Consider the following 20,932-nt stretch of genomic DNA (forward strand, 5'->3'; position numbering starts at 1 on the left):
GGCTGACCATGGTAGATTAGTCAGCCTCAGAAATAAAGATTAGCCCTTCTTCCTTCTTAGGAAACTCCATGTCTTTTTGCAAAGCTTACACAGGAATGCATTTATTACAAACTATTTAACAAAAGCACTTTGCAGTTTTGAAAATGTATGAACTGCAGGATTACAAACATTTGTAAAACCACATCATGTCAGCTCCTGGCAGTCACGATAATTAGACCTCAGGTGCTAAAAGAGAACAGCATGGGAGAAGTAATCACACATCAAACTAAAATGAACCATAGGGGAACTTTCAAGATTATATGACAGTGTGGGATGTGACATTGAGGAATACTGAATGCAGAGAAAGGCCAATTCAGACTGGGATAAATTCTTATTTCATTCTGATACTTCAGTTCTCAACAAGAAGGAGACTAGAAACAGAAAACTGCAGTAATGTATAATGATGTGTTAGAGGACTCAGGGCAGGGAGATTTCATGTCTGAATACGACATGTTTTTTAAAGCTCTTCCTTCAGGGTTTTTCAAGGAGAATACTTAATTCATGCAGGGTGCCAAGTCCTGTGCAAGGGTGAGCTGTCAGATGTTTGTACTGTTCCATTACTAGCTTGCAGAAAACCTTTAAAACCAGGGCTTCCCTGATAAATATGCAGAAAAGCCTACAAAGTCATCTTTCCCTTGTGCAAATGAGAGCCATGAGTGGACAGTGAAGAATTTCTGATGAAGAAAGGAGCAAGTGTTCCTGTGTGGCAGTAAAAGATATAGGTTGCTCATGCTGCTCTGCTCAACCTGCCCATGAGACAGGGACTATTTTCTCTCAGGCCACACAAGATCAAGTCCAGCCTCAGAGATCTCACGTTCAGACCAAAGGGCCCCACAGAGCCCACTGAGGCAAGGTGCCTGTGCCAAAATCTCTCGCAGTGGTTCATCTAGTGATGGAATAAACCTCTGTGATAGGGAAGTACAAACAGTCGTCTCTCAAAAGACATTTTCTGGAGCAGCACAAGGCCTGTACTGTGATTTGAGCTCCTGACTGTGCACTGCAGGCCAACTCATCAGGGGCTTTCACAGTCATACAACCCCTCTTCAACTTCAAATGCATTAAATTAATAGGATTTCTTTCAAATCTGTGTTTTCATGTAAATTCACTCTGAGACTTTTTTTACATATGAAATTCAAAGTATCCAATGGCTATCTTGGGACCTTGTAGATAATTCCTGCAAGTGTAATTTCTTTTCCTCAAAAGGAATGTGACCAATAATTGAAGCTCGGTACCTCCAGTTTCATATATCCCTGATTAAATGCACCAGTACTGCTGCATCACTATTCACCTTTCATAAAAGGAACACCATCTACTTCTCAGGGGGAAGGAATTAATGCAAGTCTGTAATACTGTAATTCAAGTGTGTGTAGTAAAAAGTAGAAAACATTACAGTATTAAAATTCCTGATTTTCAGTATATGCATGTAAATTAAGCAGTAGCAGAAATAATTCTGCAAGACAATGACAGAAAGCACCCTTGAAACAAAATTCTTACCCAGCACATATTGGTTTAATAATAGCCCTTTTATTCAACAGTATAATTGAGGAGCATATATTTGACCTCTTTCACATTTTGTAAGTAGAGGATTAAAATCCATAATCTCAATTACTCTCTTAATAGACTATCTTGACTTTTTTTTCACCTGTTGACCTGCAGGATAAAGCTATTTACAAGTGATGTTATTGAGGAGAACACTGCCATAATGAAAATGCTGAAGGACAAAAAAATCCAATAAGGAGACTAGAAAACACATTTGGAAGTGCACTTCTCAAGTCTAATTTATTCAATATGCATGCTGTGAAACAACTGTGTGTCTAATGTACAATCAGGTATTAACTTGGTGCCAGCTCTTCCAGTCAGTAGTTTGCAGAAAGTTGCAGGCATTTGTCAGAAAGCAGAAGTCTGTGAACAGTTGAGCAGTGAAATGCAGAAGGCAGGGAAGAAAGCACATTAAAATGCTATGTTAACTCTTTTCCTTATGCTGATGTCTTTTCTCTTGCAATTCTGTATTTTTTTAGTCTGTTTCCTGTGCAGTCATGCATCTGCATGCACCAAACCACTAAGTTTTAGCGAGTAATCTCAGCCCTCCTGGTTTCAGTCCTGTAGGGCACAATATGGTGGGCTACTATGACATTTAGTTCGTAGTAAAACATATTTTTTTTCCTTTTTCTATAAGAAATTGCCAAAAAAGTAGCTGTATTTTGCACTGAAGTTTCATCGCATGACAACCGATTATCTCTTTTGTGCCTGGTCCAAGTCACAAACATTTCTTTCATTTTTGTAGCAGCATCTCAGGCCCTTGGAATGTGCTTCATTCTCGTGCCTCATCTGTATGTGTAGCAGAATTGTTTCCCTCAACACGAATAAAATTTACATTCCTCATAAATCAAGGTTATCTAATGTCCCACTTTCAAATCCCAGCTGCTGCAAATCTTACACACACAATAAGTGGCTCCTTTTAGAAAGAAAACTGAAGTATGAGGAAGAATCATAGAATGGTTTGGATTGGATGGAATTGTGTGGAAATTCATGGGACAGTTATAAAGACAAATTCTAATAATAACTGAGAAAGCCAAAGCATGGAAGAAGACCTTTGAAACTATCCTTTGTTTGCAATTAACCTTTATAAGTCTTAAGTTGATTAAAGCTTTAAGGATGTTGTTTTTTGACAGCAACTTTCTGCTTGTAGTTAAACTTAAAGAGTTTTGCAATGATAACCTTTTGAAGTATAATTTTAGAATATTGCTTGTAGTAAGGATCTTTGAAACTATAGCTTTAGAATACATATAAAGGAAACATGCAGCTTGAGAAAGGAAGATGAACATGGACTCAAGGATTAAAAGTTTTGACCAAGGGAAGCTGGACATCACAGTTATGAGATTTATAGTCCTTGCAATCAAAAGATGGACACACATCTGGAAACTGGACCTCACCATCTGGGAGACTTCTTCCTTCTTTTGGAAACCAAATCACCACCACCTGGGATACTCCTTTTCTGGGATGCATCCTGAGAAAAGCTAAATCTCAATAGTGTATAGAATTGTGACATAAAAATTTGGAATAGAAACTGCTGATGAGTAAAAATTTGGAATAGGAACGGCTGAGAAATCTTATGAGTGCCCCTATAAATACCTGTAAGCCTCAACTATCGGTGTGCAGCTGGAGGGAAAACTTCCCCCACTGTACCCAGTACTGTATTACTCATACTTTACCATATTAATTCATAAATTGATTACTGCTTGAATATTGGCCTAGTCAAGCTTCTCATTTATAACATAAACGATCTTTGACCCTTTCCAAGCCAAACCCTGTTATAATTCTGATACTCCTCCTACTGACACAAAAGGAGCGCTGAACAGGGAAGCTGCACAGAAGTAACACTAGCGAGGCAGAACAATCAGGATTCAGTTCTATTCCGCCCTCTCAGCATTTCAGGCTCAGCCAGTGAGCGCACCTCCCACTCGAGCGCTTGCAAACTCCGACAGCGGGCTCCTGAGGCGGTGTTGGGAGGGAGCGCTGACAAACCCCTCCCCTGCATTTATTTCTCCACGTGCGCGCTGAGAGCGCCGCGTTAGGCGAGCAAGGCACTGCCCGCCCTTATACAGGCGACGAGGAAGAGGCTGACCACCACAACCGAACTCCCCAAGGTGCCTGGGCGAATAAATGCCTTCTTACCCCACAGCGCCGCATTTATATTGGGCGCGCGCGCCCTCCGCCGCCGTCCCGAGTCCCAATTGGCCATCGCGAGATTGGGGCGGGGCTAGAGCAGGAAGTCGGGCGGTGGCGCATGCGCTATTGGCAGCTCGTTGGGGGTGCGTGGTCACGTGGCGGGGGTGGCGGCGGCCGTTGGCGCCTCAGCGAGCGGGAGGGCCCCGGCGGCGGCAGCAGCGGGTGCTTGCGTGAGTGAGGGGGCTCCATTCTTCCCTTCCCCTTCCCCTTCCGTCAGCTCGGGCGCATCCAGGTGCGGCCCCGGCGGGGTGTCCCGGTAACCGGCGGGAGCAGCCCGGCGGACCCGGGGCCCTTTCCGGCCCGCACCACCCGCGTTGTGCTGCGGCTGAGCAAACGCCGCGTCCCAGTCTCTACCTCTGCTCTTATCCTTTGGACTCAGGCTTTGCATTGGTCATCCTCAACATTTTTCCCTCTTTAGGAATGTGTGTGCGTGTGAGAGAGAGAATGTAGTAATTTGCTACTTAATTTTTTGCCGTGATAAACTTCTGTAGCTCATCGGGTGACTAAGGGAGGGATGGCAGGATCTAGGATGCTACTGTCCCTCTTTATGCTGTAAGGAGCTTGGGATTCATTGCTTTAATAACTCTTTTCCAAAAGTATCTCATGGATTTTCGGCTTTACACATCACCTGATTTCTTTAGAGTGTTGTTATTTTATCTGTGATACCGTGTCTATAAATATACCAGGATCAGTGTATATGATGCTGAAGAGAATTGTTTCCTGGTGTGTCGTGTTGGTTAAACTCTTTAGTGCTATATGAATTGCTCACTAGATTTTTTAGAATTGGCAGTGGCTTTTCAAAGTCTTTGCTTGTTTTGTGCGAATATTTTCAGGGTTATAGATATTTAAAGATCCGGTTAAAATCTTACTTGATTTGAGGGCATGGGAATTTTAGACTTTCACAGTAAAATCTTGAGGGAAATACAATTTGAAATTTTTCTTCTTAGGAAAACTTGAATAAAAAGTCGTTAGTGAGCAGTTTCAGCTTTCCAGTGAAACGCTTGGTCCGCAGCCTGTTGCTGGAGTTACAGAGTCTGTAGGGCAGAAAACCTTGGAGTGCAGCCAAAAACACCAACAAAATTGCTGTTGTGTCTTACATCTTCTCTTCAACAGTAATGAGAGTATTTCAGTACAGACCACCTGAGTGACCAGCCTGCTTTACTGTGGGGAGTGCTTTTCGGTAGTTGGTGGGTTTATTTGTAAATCTTCCCAGGAATTGAGTGGTGTTCACCCTTAACTTTGTAAATGTTGGTGCCTGGTCCATAGAATAGACTGTGAATGTCATCCTGTTGCAGCGTTTGGTGCATAGCTCAAAGAAGTTCACAAGCATTATCTTTTGTGACTGTGACAGAGCCAATGCTGCTGATTGCACTTAAGAGTCTTTAAGGTTGGAAGAGACTTCTGAGATAAAGTCCAGCCTTCAGCTGGGACAGACGTGTTGAGCTGTAGCTCTCACATTTGAGAGCATGATAGTTACAACATTATGGCAGTATCCTGTCTTTATAGCTGTTTTGCCAGTGTCATTTATGCACAATTTCTCTTTTTCTTTGCATTGTTCTCACAGAAGTTGATTATTCAGCATATCCAAAGATGAAGAGGAAACTTGCAGCAGCTGGGACATTGAGGCTTAGTCCTAATGAAGAAGCCATGTTCCTGAAAGAAGAATATGAAAGAAGAAGAAAACTAAGGTTACAACAGGTATGCCTGTATTTTTCTACGTGTTGTGTTTCATTTGATGATGTAACAAATCATTTAGGAAAAGTAACTGAAAAGATTATTTACTGTTAACTAAATTTCAAGGTAATAGTATTGTAGAATGGTGGATTTTTTTATGTTGGAAAAGACCCTGGAGATCTTCATGTCCAGCTATTAATCCAGCACTGCCAAGTCCACCTCTAAATCATGTCCCTGAGTGCCACATCTGCATGTCTTCTTACTTTTCAAGGGGTGGTGACTTGACCACTTTCCTGGGCAGTTTGTTCCAGTGCTTGACAACCTTTTTTATTAAAAAAAACCCAAAAAAACCCCAAAAAAACAACCTAAAATACAAAGTGGAAAATAATAAACTATGCTTACTAAGTTTTCAGTATAGTTGTTGATTTTAATCTTGAATTGTAATAGGAGCCTTTCATAGATTATTGTGTTGTATTTTTGGATGGAAGGATATTCCAAGCAGTGGTTGCAGTTTGTCACTTGTATATTGTTTTTTGGACTTTAGCCAAAATGTTTAATTAAGATTAAATGTATTATTTTAGATATTAATTTTGGAAAAAGGTAACAGCAACTTGAAAGTATTTTCTGAATAGATTTCTGAATGGAATAGCTGATGAGATGGAAAGGTGGAAGTAGGGTAAGCTGTGTTGTAGAAAGTTTTGCTGCAAAAAGTATTATGCTTTTTCTTGAATTGGTGATAAACATAAATGCCATTTCTACAGGTCAGAGAGCAGCAGAAATATATCTCCTACCAGATAAGGCAGAAGGTAAAGCAGAGGAGAGAAGAACAGCTGCATCAGTTAGAGGAGGCACTGAGAGCTGAATGGCAGAAGGCCCAGGATGAGAAGATGAAAGCCCTGGAAGAACTGTATCTGTCAAGCTTAAGGGCGATTGGGGAGGGTCACCGACAGGCCAAGGAAAATGTAAGTGAGCTTGCTATTATTGTATCATGGCTGCACCCCAGGCAGCAGCCAAGCACCAGGCAGCTGCCTGCTCACCTCCTCAGCAGTGGGATCTGGGAGAGAATCAGAAGGGTAAAAGCCAGAAAACTCATGGGTTGAGATATAGACAGTTCAGTGGGGAAAGCAGAAGCCACACACAGAGCAAAGCAAAATGAGGAATTGATTCACATCTTCCCATGAGCAGGCAGGTGTTGAGCCATCTCCAGGATAGCAGGAACCCATCGTGTGTAATGGTTACTTGAGGAAGACAAACAGCATCACTCCAAACATCTCCCCCTTCCTCCTTTGTCCCCCCTGCTTTATGTACTGAGCATGCTGTCAGATGGTCTGGAATATCCCTTTGGCTCACCTGTCCTGGCTGTGCCTCCTCCCAGCCTCCCATGTACCCCCCACTCTCTCACCAGTGTGCCAGCACAAGGAGCAGAAAAGGCCTTGGCTCTGTGTGAGCCCTGCTCAGCAATAACAAAAACATCTCTATATTATCAGCCTCTGTTCAGCACAAATCCAAAGCACAGCCTTGTACCAACCACTGTGAAGAAAATAATTTCTATTGCAGCCAATACCAGCATATATTGTCAGAGCCAATTTCAATGTTTTAGAAATACCAAAATTGCTGTTTGGTTGGTTTTTCCTTTGATATTCCTGATTTTGAAGTCCTGATATCTAAATAGACAACTTTTTAAGCATGGAAACTTTTTGGAAGTGGTTATGTACTTTTTGGCAGGTATCTTCCCACAAGATAGTCTGTCTTGTCAAGGCCTATCTGTGACAGCTTTTGCTGGGCAGACTTTAAAGTTACTTTGATTGTATTAGCTTGTATGATCATGTGTGTTTGTACTTGGCTAAATTGTACATAATGACTCAGTATCTCAATTATGCCAATAATACAGTAATTTTTTTCTCCACCATGGATCTTTTTTATGGTTAAGAAAATACATTTAACATTTTTTTCCCTTCAGTTCTCCCGTGACATGGAAAGCCTTGGTAAGGACTTCAGAGGCCTTTGCCTGCACTGCAAAGGGGTGTCACTTTTTAATTCTGCACCTATAAACTGGTTTCACTTTCTTTAAAATCCTGTAACTTGTGTAGGCTCTGCTTGAGAGATCATTGAGATTGCTGAGTAGAATTTTTCTGTAGGTTTGACTCTGAATCAGGTTTACAGAAATCAGCTGAAGACTTCTTACATAGATTTTACAAAGTAGCTTACTTCCTGAATTAGTCAGGATCTTTAAAGCCAAGTAAAATAGCATTATGCTTTTCCATTTATCCATGTCTTTTCTTTATAAAGTCCAGTCCTTTCCAATGCTAGGATGGGTGAGTTAGCAAAAAACTGTGGAATCAGTGTTGCAGGAGCAGAGAACTAATAATAAATGTCTCTGTTGATGACTGAAGGATAGTAAAGTAACATGCTTCTTCTACATAATTTAGTCTGCATTCGCTACAGGCTGTTTAAATAACTGTTTTTAGTTATCTTTTTCATCAAACTGATCTAGAAGAAGCTAGGATTTCTACCTCAATATTTGGTTAAATTGGCGGAGGGATGTGGCAGGTTCGCTGCTGTTTTTGGCAGAGAAGAAGAAAATAAAGATGGCAGGGAAGGAAAAGTTATTAGAGTACTTTAACCTTAATACAGTAGAAGGTAGTTTTGAGGTTGTGTTTCTCACCAGCAGTATCTAATTTGAAATATCATACTAATAGTATGAGATGTGAGTAAAATTCTGTATTAAGTGATCACAATATTTTAACGTTAAGGAACCTGACTTAGAAGCTCTGGCAAAGCAAGCAGAAGAAAGGAAACAAAGAGCAGAGACAAGACATAGAAAAGCTCTGATAGAGCAGAAGCACCAAAAAGAAAAATTACTTCGTGAGCAAGCCAGGTATGCAATAGTTATTTTGTTTTATTAAGAATGAACTTTACAGTGTCACAAGGTGAAAGGCAAAAATGTTGATGCTTCTTGCTTGGAGCTTTTTCAGTCTTGAAATGTTATGGATTAGATAATTAATGCTCATGGCTTTTGATAAAAACTGTATCTTTAAAACCAAGACAAGAATGTCAGATATTCAATCTGGCCTTATGGATTCTCCAGGAGTTCAATGACATATGAAATGAAATGTTGTCAGGCCAGTTCCTGATGGAGAGTTAACCACCTGTTAAAAGGATCTAGTACATTTGTCATGGTCTTCTTCCTTAGGGTTTTTTTTTTTTTTAATTAAGCAGATTGGACCAAACTTGAGCTGGTATGGTCTGTGTCCTCTTGGGCATAGTTGTTTTGTACTTGAGTAGAGCTAAGACCTGTAAATTAAGTAGTTAACTGTATCTACACTCAAGCAATTAAAGTGTGTTGAAGTGCACAATGCTTTCTGGAAACTTGGGTCAAAAGCAGAGATTTTACATTGCTGTTGGGATGCTTGTATATATGAATGTTTTTGCATAACTTGAAGAAGGTAATTTTTAATGCTGCCTTCCAGCCCAACTTCTGTTGTCCTTTTAATATGCTTCCCCATCCCTTTGGCCCAACCATTCAGTGCAGGTACTTATGAATCTGATTTCAGGTTTACCTTTTATTTTGCACTGGTCTGTCACTGTTGCTTGAATAATTTTGTCTCCTCTTTTGTGGTTTGTTTTGTTTCTGTCCCCCAAGACGAGCAGATGCACGTAAACAAGCTCTGGAAGTGGAAAGACAAAGAGCAGCCAGAGTTGCAAGCCTGCCACCTCCTCCACCTCGTCCTTTTGAGGTATGTATCTGTTAAACAACAATGATCACAATTTCAGGGGCACTGTATATAAGTATTTGCATATATAAGGAGAGTGGTTCAGCAAAAACCAAAAGAATGATTTAATTAGATATTAGCAGATTTCTTGCTACTAAGCTTGGGTACTTTACTGATCTCTTGTTATATGTGAATTTTATTTCTTGTAATCAGACTCTTATTTTTGAAGTTTATCTGTCTTTTTAAACTTTCATCATATCTCATTTTCATTTAGTAGCCCCAGTGATATGAGACTTTGCAATGATCTCTCAGCATGTACATTACATGCCTTCTCAGCCAGCTGTCATACTGATGCAGTTAGCAATTTGTTTAGTTCTTTAATAATTCTCTCTTTTTAGCTGTGGGGCAGCTTTGTTGGGGTTATCTTCTCCCTTCAATTTCTTTTTCTTGTAGGGAGTACTAAATAAAGAGGAAGCTCTTTAATTTTCATAGGAAACCATCACCCAGTTCTGTTGGGAGGCTGCAGCCTTTTGAGGTGTGGCTTTGTACCCCATTTATGCTGCTTTGGTTTCATAGAGCTGGTGCATAAGTGTAGAATTGGCTGTAGGATTGCAGCTCTCAACTGCAGAAAGAACACTACATGCATTTTTACTTTGGAGTTAACTAACAGAACTTCATGAATGCAGAGTTTAAATTGCCTTGTGGAGTGTTGTACCCCTTTAGACCTTTGGGTTCAGGGATATTCAAGCTACTGAGTATAAAATAAAGGGTTGAGGTATACTAGCTCCTCTCAGAGCCAGTGGAGCTTTCAAAACTTTTCCCAGCTGCATCCCAGCACATTATGTACAGGTTAGAGAGCAGGATGATAAAGGTTTGGTGTTGTATCTGGAAAAACTGAGTAAGGTTTGACCCTCCCAGTTTTAAGAATGATTAGAAGGACTACCTATGACCTTTCATTAGTACAAGTTTCTCTCTAGATCTTTTCATTGGTTGCCCAAAGGTTTTCGTCTTGTATAAACCGGATATGAGTGAAGATTAAAACAAGGGTTGTAAGGGAGTGGTAAAGTTTGGGGTTATTTCTGGTGAAGTGTGTGCTGTATTGAAATTCAGTACATCTGGAATAAGGTCCTGTGTGGTACAGTTCAGGTAAATTCACACACCCTTTCACACTGCTGTTGCCATCCATGTTGTGCCACAGGGTGTGTTCCTGGTGTGTCTGGTGTAGAGCAGGTGAAGTCTATATCAGTCCAAACTTTACTCTTTATTTGCTGGGTTTCAGGTGCTTCTGTTGCTCAGTTTGGCATTCCTGAGGAAGCAATGAGATGCTGTGGCGTTGCTTTGTAGTAACTTTTGCAGTTTAGAGTGGGTCTTATGTCGCATTTTATTTAACACTTCCCCGTAGATAGTCACTGCAGTTAACCTCCATAACAGCTAAAATGACACAGTACTTAATATGTGACACTTTTATTTAATACTTTTATCCAGCAACATCAATAATCCATCTTCCTTCCCATTTTATAAACACAGAATTTTCTCCTCATTCTTTAGTGTTTTGTCAGCAGGGAAAGCAAGAAGGCTTTGTTTCAGATTTCTCCAGGTTCTGGTGAAACTCAATTGTGTTGGATATTATGTTTGGGTCAGTTCTCTATTTATATTGTTCCTTTCCATAAATTAATGCATTTCCATCCATTAGCAGATGTCCTTTACTTGCGTTTTTAACAAATGTGATTTGTAAGTTGTTTTAGTGGAGTTTCCAAACATCTGGATTTTCTACAGTATGTGGGTTTTGTTTCTGTTATGAAGTTCATGTTGTGATAATGGCAGATTGAATCAGTAATTTTGCAGACATGTTGAGTTTTGGTTGAAGAAAAGAGATTGCTCTGTTTCAGTATAGCACAGCATGTCAGTTTGTTCCATTTAAAGACTATCTGACTTTAAGCCTGTTTCTAGTTTTTGTATCTGTGTGGATTTTAATCCTTTTGTTGTAGACCTTTGGCTGGGAGGGCACAGGGCTAAAAATAAAGTTATTTTCTTCAAAGAGTTATTGGGTGCCATGTACTTCATGGGGGAAAATGTTAAGTAATTAAAAGATTGAGAGATTTTTATTTCCGTTTCTGCTTCAAGAGAGAGAAAACAAAATATATTGACTGTCATTTGGGGGAAGGTAAGTCTAGGGCTTTGTCTTGCAAATGTGTTTGTTACTCAAAAGGCACTGAATTTAAAATGTTAGGATTACAGCAAATTACAGGGTCATCTGAGTAAGTCTGCTTGTTTTTTTTGAATGTTTGCATAAGGAGCTTATTAAATGCAACTGTAATCATAATCTGATGCTCTGTTGCAATAACAATTGACTATACATAAAAAGGAGCTCTAGGGTATTGTTGTTCATGGCATGATTATTTAGGATATAAGAAGCATTCTCTAAAGATACTCTTATTATTGTGATTTTACCCAGGTAGAAAAGAAGTAGTTTTACTCTATCATAACCCATTTTGGTTCTCAGAATTACAGATTTTAGAAGTTGAGGCCATATTTAGTTAGACCAAATGAAAAGTTACTTAATTGTAGTTAAACTGTAAAGACCATTTTATTGAAAAATGTTGCAGAGTTCTTGGAAACTTATTTTTTCTTACATGATCTATTAGATTTTATGGAATGGAAATAAAACCTAAAAAGTATTACTATATTCTGCTTGAGTATTCATAGCATTTGTAGAGATGGGGTCATGGGGTTTTTTTTATTTTTTGGCCCATTTCATGATACTTTGCTGCTCCAGTTTTGCCATATTTTAGTATAGAATTATTTACTTTTTTGAAGGAAACAAAAAAAACAGGAGGGAGTAACTACAAAACCAGGATAGAAGTATGGTATTTTTTTCCAGCCTAAATTGCATTTGACACTAATTGAAAAATTGCAGCCTCCAATATAATTCTCACATCTTCACAGCTTTTGAAAATTCTGGAGATTTGATTGATTACATGTAATTAATAATTTTTATTGGTTGTTAATTTTAGTTTTTTTTTAATAATTCAGAAGAGATGTTTAATTGTACATTCTGAAAGTAACCCAATACAGGGCAAGCACTGGTAATCTGGCTAATGAGGATTAGGTTTGCCTGTTTTTATAGCTATAATTATTATCTGCAAACGTTGATCTGTTACAATTACTGTGATTTTTGTTGATTAAGAAATTCAGCACATTGTGTAAGGACCATAAAATAAATTACTGAAGTTCTGTTGGTAAGGCTAAAAGTAATTTTACTGGTTTTGAGTCCCTTATGACAAGAGGGGGCTGGAGCATGTCCAGAGAAGGGCAACGGAGCTGGGGAAGGGTCTGGAGCACAAAGCTGATGAGGAGTGGCTGAGGGAGCTGGGGGTGTTTAGCCTGGAGAAAGGGAGGCGCAGGGGGAGCCTTGTCACTCTCCACAAGTGCCTGAAAGGAGATTGTAACCAGGTGGGGGTTGGTCTCTTAACCCCGGTAACAAGTCATAGGACAGGAGGAAATAGCCTCAAGTTGCACCAGGGGAAGTTTAGACTGGATATTAGGAAAAAATTCTTCACTGTCTTGTCAAGCACTGGAACTGACTGCTTGGGGGAGTGATGGAGTTACCATTCCTGGAGATATCTAAAGGATGTGAGTTGGGGCACTCAGGAACGTGATTTGGACGTGGCAGTGCTGAGTTAATGGCTGGACTTGAAGGTTTTTTCTGATATAAATGATTCTATGATTCTCTGATTTTCTTTTAAAGACTTCACTTTCTACAGTCTTCATAAAAAAGTAATAGTCATTCCTGAAATTTTGTGTGCCTCATTGCATGAGATAAGTTTAAGGTATTCCTGAGACTTAAAGCTGTTCTTTGTGTGTGTGCATTTCTTTATGGCCATGTTAGTTTTAGAGCACTCAAGCTGTGAATCTTTCCAGTTTAGTTAATGTGGATAAGAGCACCTTTTAGGAGAAGGTTGAGGGAAGAGGAGGCTGAGAGAAAATTGGTGGAGGAGATGTTAAGTACAAAGAGGGGTCCTACAGGATATTGAGTAACCTAACCTGGCTGCTTTGCTAGTGAGAACATGAGGCTAAACCAAAGAAGAGGGAGGGTCTGGTGCCTTATTGTTCAAATTTCCAGAGAAGAGCTGAAAAAAACCCACAGCAACTTAGCATTCTATGAATAGACACTTTTCAGTGAAGTTACAGAAAATGCTCTTTTCTCTGGTCAACTAAAATTGGACATAATGGCTCTGAGTTTCCTAAAGCAAGTCTGTAAATGACAAGTGTTGCTTTGCTGTTGGGTATAATTATTTTGTGGGTCTGTGGCTGCCCTGCTCTGAGGTGAATGTGACAGCTGTTGTAAGTGGGATTTGTATTAATGCATTAAACTCAAGTGCTTTTAAATTAGTGCTTTTGAAACATGACACTGATGAGCATCAATTTCTGTGCAGGGGTTTGCCCAAGATGCTCTTCATTATTAAAGCCCTCTGGATCTGCCTTGTGCTGATGTGGTTTATTAATTATTACATGTATATAAGGTTTTAAACACTATTTTCAGGACAGAATTTGGTGGGGTGGGTTTCTTTTAATAATCATTTAGCTATACAGATCACTTCTGTTAGTTGCTGGGATGGAGATACTGTTCTGTGATACAGCTGTAGTTGTACCTTTCTTCCTAGAGTTTTGAAGTGAAGAAGATCCTTGCCATGAAGCCCTGTAGTGCTGGCAACTTTTCTGTTACACGTTACCATATTGCTGAAGCTTTGGTGGACAGAGAAGTGGACGGAGAGCAGGTGACTAACTCCGACTGTTTGTGCTACAGTCTTACACATGTGTTTCTTTACATTGAATTCATTGTCTGGGTATCAGTTGATGGATTTTCTAGAAGCTGTTTAAAGATACAAACTTGTATAAAGCAGCTTACACTACTTACTAAAGAAAATCTCAGATGGGCAGCCTTGTAAAGCCTGTTACATGCTCAGTCACTTAGGGGATCACACCTGGCAGTCCCTTGTGAACAGGCTTTTACTGGAAGGTGAGATCACAAGACTGGTATAATGTTCAAACACCCAAACTGGAAGACTTGTGGCTCATGCTGAATTGATAGCTGCAGTTACCCTGCTTTTCTCTCTTCCTCTCTTTTTAGCAATGTACTCCCAGACTTGCCTTGCATTTGGCTTGCTTATTTGGAATTACCTTTTTTTTGCTAAGTATATTTTTATGTTAGTAAGATTTTTCTTCCTTGAAAGTTGCAGATTGTTTCTGGTTTCCCAAGTGAGATGGAAGATACAACAGAGATTTTTTTTCCCCTTGTTTAAAACAAAACCATGAGGATAGAAGTTCCCAATCTGTAATTTTGACCATATCATTCATTTTACCTTGTATTGTAGAAAAAATAACCACTCTGTGATAACAAATTATGTAAATTATTGTCTCTGGTACAGCTTGAAACTGGAACACTTTGCCGCCTAAACTTACAAAATATGTAACAATGAAATTTTTTTCCAAAGATGAAAAATTATTTTCATCCTGCTTGCAAGATAAACATTCAAGGATGTTCATAGGGCATTGTATGTCTTTTTAAAGTGCTTTTGCTGCAGAATTATTCATTTATTTATTGTTATGTATGCTTTAAACTATCACACAACTTTGTGGACTAAACTACTGATTGATTGCCAGCCAGATGCTCATTTAGCTGCTGAAGAAGAAGGGAAACGTTTGGAGGAACTGCACAGGGAGGCAGAGAGGGTAAGAAGAAAGCAGCTTGAAAAGGCACATGTTAGAGGAAGTCATGCCTTGAAGAAGATCCAGTTGGCCAAGGTAGGCAAAGCAGTTATGCCTGTTTTTAATGTCAGAACAACCACTGTTAAGTAAGTTGTAGGTAAGTGATTAATAAAGGAATTACACTTACAGGAGGGAAATTCATGGACTAAATAAAGTTTGCAGAATGTCTTTGCAAAAAAAAAAAAAGTCAAAATCTGTTTGCTTACTTTGGCATCTAGAAGGAGTGAGAATGAAAGAACATCCTCTTAATTTGACCAGCTATTAACCAAAAGGTAATAGTCAAGCAAAACTTTTTTAATAGGTAATGAGTTCTGCTTTTCCACATTAACTTTAGTTGGAGTTGGTAATTTGGTGCTTCAGGGGAAAAAAATTATTACTAAGGAGGTAGTAAGTTTTTTTATTTTTCGAAAATCCTTTTAAGTTTTTACTTACAGACTGATACTCTGTTAGTGTGCAAGTCTGGAAATGGTGAAATAGTTTCCTTTAAGAAATAAAAATTAAACTACTGAGAAAAGTCTTTGTACTGAGATCTACACTCAAAAATTTTTGTGGTCTGATAGCTTCACATGTATATTTGTTGGCTAGAAAATAAAAAACTTGCTTTTTATTGGCTGGCATATGATTGGCCCTGAATGAGTAACCAAACTAAAATGAGGATTTCTGGAAATATTTCTGGTGCTCCTGAAATTAACAGAAAAAAAAAATCCCAACAAACTTTTTTTTTTTTTTAATAGCTCTCACATATACTCAGTGTGCCAAAGAGTAGTTAGTTTGCATCTTCAAAAGTAGCAGCTGCTGAATTATATATTAGCAAAAGTCACTTGGAGAAAGAAATACTTATTTACCTTATAAAACAGGAAGTTTTATTATCTTGAGGGAAGTTGGCCTGTAGGTGTGGAGTCTGATCTTTTATTTAACATCAGAACTTGTAGGTAGTATTGATGACTCCTGTGTCCAAAGGGCTGATACAGTCTTCTCCTGAGGAAGCACTTTCTCCCTAGAATAACACTAACTTTGAACATTAACCAAACATCAAGATAACCAAATGGAAGCATTTTCTGTCAGTCTGTATGTGGCTGTCTGAATGTGAACATTGAAGGTTTATGTTATCCCTTCTTTATTCTTGAAGGACAGGGAAAGATTCCTGGAAGAGCTGGAGCAAATGCACGCTCAAGATCGGATGCGCAGGAGACAAGTTGTTGCACAGATGCCACCTCAGCTTTCAGTGCCACCATGCAAACGCATGGAAACAAAAGAAGAATGGCAGAGAGAACTGGAGTCTGCATTTGAAGAAATGTGCAGTGAAGACAGGAGTAAGTTCTTTGTTGGAGGTTGCTGGACTTGGTACCCAGTTAAGGAGAGGTTGCTGCAGCTGCCTCTTCCCAGGTGCAGCTGGTAGCGAGGCTGTGTGTGTATTCATAGTTGGCCCGCACACAAACAGCCTGCCAGGGCACATCCATACATCTGGCTGTGCAGGCCAGCAGGAGAAACACTGCACTCACATTAAGTACAAACAGCACAAATGGCCTCCTTCTGTTTACAGCTCTGATCAACATGAAGGCCTTTTGTGGGATGTATGTCTTTAATATGGTGTAGATCCCTCCAGCAGTTGGTCTTAGACACTCATTCTATCCAGGAGTTGTCCCCTGTATCCCAGGTGCCTGTCTGCTACACTACAGATCCTCCTCAGGTCTTATACAGCCAGTCTAGTGTCCAGTGATTCATGCTGGAGTGTGGAGCCTTAGAGTTACCTCTCATACTTATGTATGGACTCAAATGAACATGTGCTCAAGTATGTGCTATGGCTCACTTGGTGAATAGCTTTAGACACTTGCTCTTACCTGGCAGCTGGCCCTTGATCCTTAGTCTTCCCAGTTCTGGCTGCTGGGCATGTGAGCCCCCAAGATCTGCTGCTCCAGGCACAGACCCAGCTGGGCATGTGAGCATATGCACAGACATGCACATCCTATGGATTCCTGTGGGAACTGACCTTATATACTCATCTACCCAGTAGCTGACCCTGGATCCTCTTGTAGTCTTGGACATGCACACACATGTGCTGGCAGATTTCTCAGGATCATTTTCTGTCCTCTGTAGCTGACTTGAATGCTTGGATCTCCTGATTCCTCTGCTAGACAGCTTGTAGGTTCCTTGGTCTCTGCAGTACCCAGCTCAGTCTTACAGCTGCCTGATGCATGACTCCTAAGCCTCTTACCATTCTTGCTCGCTCGTCTGGCTTGTGATTTGCTAGCCATTGCATGCTGATACTCACAGCCACCTAAATGCACTCATTATGGCCTCTGCAGTTAGCAGTGCTCTAGACACAGGTGCACCTGTGACTTCTGGTCCCTGTTCCAGTTGCTGGCCCTTACATATCTGTATACACACATGCATGCAAAACACAGTGTTCCTCACGTAGGCAAACAGCTACAAGTGGAATTTAGGGAGAAAACAGAGCAGACTGTCAGGTACAATGCATGGCCAGACAAGTGGACTGTCTCATTTTATTTCACTATTTTTACACTTTTATTTCATAGTTGTTCTGCCCCTGATTAACTTGATCCTTTCCCTGCCTTGGGTTCCTCCCCTAAGTACATGTAACAAGCATAAAATTTCAAAGTGATCTTCCCCTGTGTCCCACATCCCTTGTAGGCAGTAACCCTCTGAGTCAGTAAGGTGATCATAGGGGAATTGCTGTTGTGCAGTCCTCTGGGGTTTCACACCTGGACTGCGATCACTCTCCTGTGGCAGCCTTGTGAACAGCCAGGTCGGGGTGTGTCTTTTCCCCAGTGAAGTTATTTGGGACCATGCGTAATTTTTCTTGTGAGCTGCTTTTGGTGTAAAGCTGGGCCTTTCCATCCCATCAACTTTCATTTTGAAAAACATAGCATATTCTAGTGGAAACTGCTGTGGAGGTTCTGAATGAATAGATGGCTGTTGATCTAAATAGTTTTGAGTCTTGTGTTTTGGTGGGGGAAAAAAAAGCTGGATTAAATCTGTTGTGAAATAACCTATTGATACTTGAATTTCCTGGGGATTTGTGTGTGAGTGTAGTCTTGCAGTGTTGTTTGATTTGTATTCCAAATGGTCATTTCATTTCATTGTGCTCTTTTAATTAGACATGAAAGAAGACCTGATTCTGCAGTTTGAGCCACAACCTTTGCCAGCCCCTTCTGAAAGAGCTCAAGATAATGATCTTGATATCTCCTTGGAGCATGAATCTGCTTGTGGTACTCAGCAGGAGTCAGGACATGTGGTAGAAGAGGAGGTCCCTAATGAGCCAGAAAGTAAAACTTCTAAACTGCATATTTAAATTAAACCTTTTCATTTTATATTAGAAAAGATTAGTATATCAAATAAATTTCAGTAATAAGTAAAATGTCTTAAGTAGTAAAACTTCTTAATGTGCATAAAATAATTCAGTGTAATTTGGTTTATGTTTAGCATAGAGGATAATACCCTAATGATTATGAATTTAAAAATGAAAATGTGACTTCTTTTTCTGGTATGCTTCAGTTCATTAGTATGCTGAGAATAATTTTCAGTTGTAAGAACTATACTGTTAGTAGCCATAATTATTCCTGTGAACTTAGTGTAAATTATGGATTGATGCTGATGTGTGAACTTAAGATTTCGAGAGATTTCAAAGCTGAAGCTTTATAGTCTGCTTATCATGTGTCTTTTATGTTCAGGTTTGTGGTTGAGCTGCTGCATATTGTGAGTGGGCTGGAATGGATGCGCGAGTGTGTCCTGTCTGCCTGTGGCATGTCCAGGGTCATGTGATGTGAGCCAGAAGTCTCCATGAGCTTCTTGGCCCAGCACTTCTGCATCCCTTGGGTCCCACAGTCTGGTGTTTGGTGTTTGGTCTGCGGTGCAATGTGTTGTCAGTGCTGATAGAAAGCAGTGGGCAGGTGTGAGGATGGTACTGCATATTTCTGCTACAGATTGACTGTAAAACACTGCATCCAGCTTAGTCCTTCTTTCATAGCTTGCAGAGACAAGTTACTGCTTTTCTCTTGCAGGTAAGAGAAAATTTTGCTAAGATTTTAAAAATACACCTAAGCTATTTGTCCAACTCTGTAAGCAATAAAAAAAAGAGAGGGTTTTTTTATGATACAAAGATATTCATTACCCAAAACTCTTAACAGTTTCTATTCTTTATAGGGCATGAAGAAGGAAAAACTTGCCAACCTCGATCAAAACTTGCCTTAAAGAAATTGTTGAACAAAATTAGAAGCCAAAAAGATGAGTGGACATCAAAAAATGAGAAAGAGAGTCAAAGTGAATTTGAAACTATTGAATCAGGTACAATTGCTGGTGAGAGGAGACCATTAGGCAATTTAGAACTTAACAAGGAGCAGCAGAAAAATACAGTGTGTGAAGCCAAAGGTACATACCTGTGGCAAAGTTCGTTGTGTAGGAGCAAAAAGACTTATGGGGGGACTTTGACAGTAACTGTGATAAAATTGTTTAATGAACTTTCAGTGTTAAAAGTTTTGTCACATTGAATGAAGTACTGTTTCCTGTCTGTGCCTACAAGGCATTGAGGATTTGTTGAAACCACAAATAGGAAAGATTTTTTGCTCTTATGTCCAACTTGTCCATTAAGATCTTGAAGAGAACAGATGTCCAAAATATCTTTCTCTCTTTTAAATCTCACTCAAATTGTTGTCACAGTTGGTGTTGCTGTACTTTAATAGGTGTTTGCCTCCAGGGATAGAATTCTCAGTGCAGGAGTCAGCATTGAAGTTCTGTACCTGTTGAACTGCAAAGCTGCTTTCTTTGGAGATTGACAGCTATAAATGCCTAAGACAAGCATAAGCTGATGAGTGGAGTTTTTTTCTGCTTTTAGGCACCATTCCAAAAAACCTTTTTGTTAAATTGAAATTTATAGCAGTTGGACACTGCAGTTTGTTTGATAGCCAGATCATCTTGGGGTTACTTCCCATGTCTGTCCTTGGTGCCCTTCTGGTTGGACTAATGCTGAATTCGTGATCTTGTATGAGTGGGAGTTTTGAAGTTTTCAAGTGATGAGATTGTGGCACGTGGTTTTGGGTAATTTGTTTCCATAGGGTGCTTGTTTTTTTTAAACAAGATAAAGTGATTTAGTTCCATCATGTACATGACTATGCCAGCATAATACCTGGGGTTTGGATAGTGCAGCATGAGGGAAACCATGCCTTGGGGAAAATGTGCTGCTATTTGAAGCTAAGAGTACAGGATTGAGACTTGCTTTTTGTGCAATAGCCAAATGTTAGATTGCCCAGTACTGCCAGTTTTAGACCCTCTTTGTTCCAAGAGGTTAATGTGTGGCTTTTGATTCTTCAGGATGATCTTGCTCTTGGCCTCCTAGGTAATATTAGAAATAATTTTCAGTCCCATTGAAGCTGGGACATTACTGGTATTCAAGAAAGACACACAATAAAGGGCTATTAAAGACTTAAATAATATAAAAAACCTGATTTTCCAGCTTATGGAGACAGGCAGAGTAGTAGGATATAGAACCTTTCAAGAGCAGCTTAGGCATTTTGTTGAGAGATGTTGGGAAACTGTAAAGCAAGATGTAAAGAAGATCCAAGGCTTATTCTGACTGCAATTACAGCTAAATAACATGTCTATTTTAGACACTATGAAAATGTTGGAAAATACAGTTGGAGATGAAAAGTCAGTTCCAATCCATCCTCAAGAACAAGCAGCTAAAATCAGAATGGAAGAGGCAGCTAAAATCAGAATGGAAGAGGAGAAACAGAAGTGGGTAAGTGTGTTTGTATTTATTCTTACCTCAGTTGTGGTGTAAAAAAACGATTTACAGGAGATTTTAAAACATTTCAGGTTATACAGCAGCTATAGGCACTCTTAACATTTGAACTTTTACTGTAACATTTTCTATACTTCTCAAAAATGATGGAGCTGTAGCTGGAATTTAGAATAGAGTAGAAACCCTCAGTTTCTTCAAATCTAACAGGTGCTGTAGGCAAGGATAGTCATGGTTAAATGAAAATGACATT

The 20,932-nt window shown here is 39.7% G+C and overlaps 1 protein-coding gene across 4 annotated transcripts in view; it reads left to right on the top strand.

Annotated features, from left to right (window-relative positions):
* Window positions 1–3,834: 3,834 nt before the first annotated feature.
* The window catches only part of CEP295 (centrosomal protein 295), a 46,662-nt gene continuing 29,564 nt past the window's right edge, over window positions 3,835–20,932 (top strand). For 2 of the 4 annotated variants that reach the window (XM_074535139.1, XM_014273237.3), the window contains exons 1-11: window positions 3,835–3,938; window positions 5,333–5,466; window positions 6,204–6,404; window positions 8,196–8,320; window positions 9,086–9,179; window positions 13,820–13,933; window positions 14,820–14,960; window positions 16,054–16,237; window positions 18,044–18,211; window positions 19,089–19,313; window positions 20,549–20,679. In XM_074535139.1, coding sequence (XP_074391240.1) covers window positions 5,359–5,466; window positions 6,204–6,404; window positions 8,196–8,320; window positions 9,086–9,179; window positions 13,820–13,933; window positions 14,820–14,960; window positions 16,054–16,237; window positions 18,044–18,211; window positions 19,089–19,313; window positions 20,549–20,679 — 1,491 coding nt within the window. In that variant the 5' untranslated portion in view covers window positions 3,835–3,938; window positions 5,333–5,358. Of the gene's footprint in view, window positions 3,939–4,005; window positions 4,268–5,332; window positions 5,467–6,203; window positions 6,405–8,195; window positions 8,321–9,085; window positions 9,180–13,819; window positions 13,934–14,819; window positions 14,961–16,053; window positions 16,238–18,043; window positions 18,212–19,088; window positions 19,314–20,548; window positions 20,680–20,932 lie in introns of those variants that run through there. The other 2 variants (XM_074535140.1, XM_074535141.1) reach the window with 2 other exon arrangements.

The sequence above is a fragment of the Zonotrichia albicollis genome, chromosome 2 (assembly GCF_047830755.1).
Source record: "Zonotrichia albicollis isolate bZonAlb1 chromosome 2, bZonAlb1.hap1, whole genome shotgun sequence".
NCBI classification, from domain to species: domain Eukaryota; kingdom Metazoa; phylum Chordata; class Aves; order Passeriformes; family Passerellidae; genus Zonotrichia; species Zonotrichia albicollis.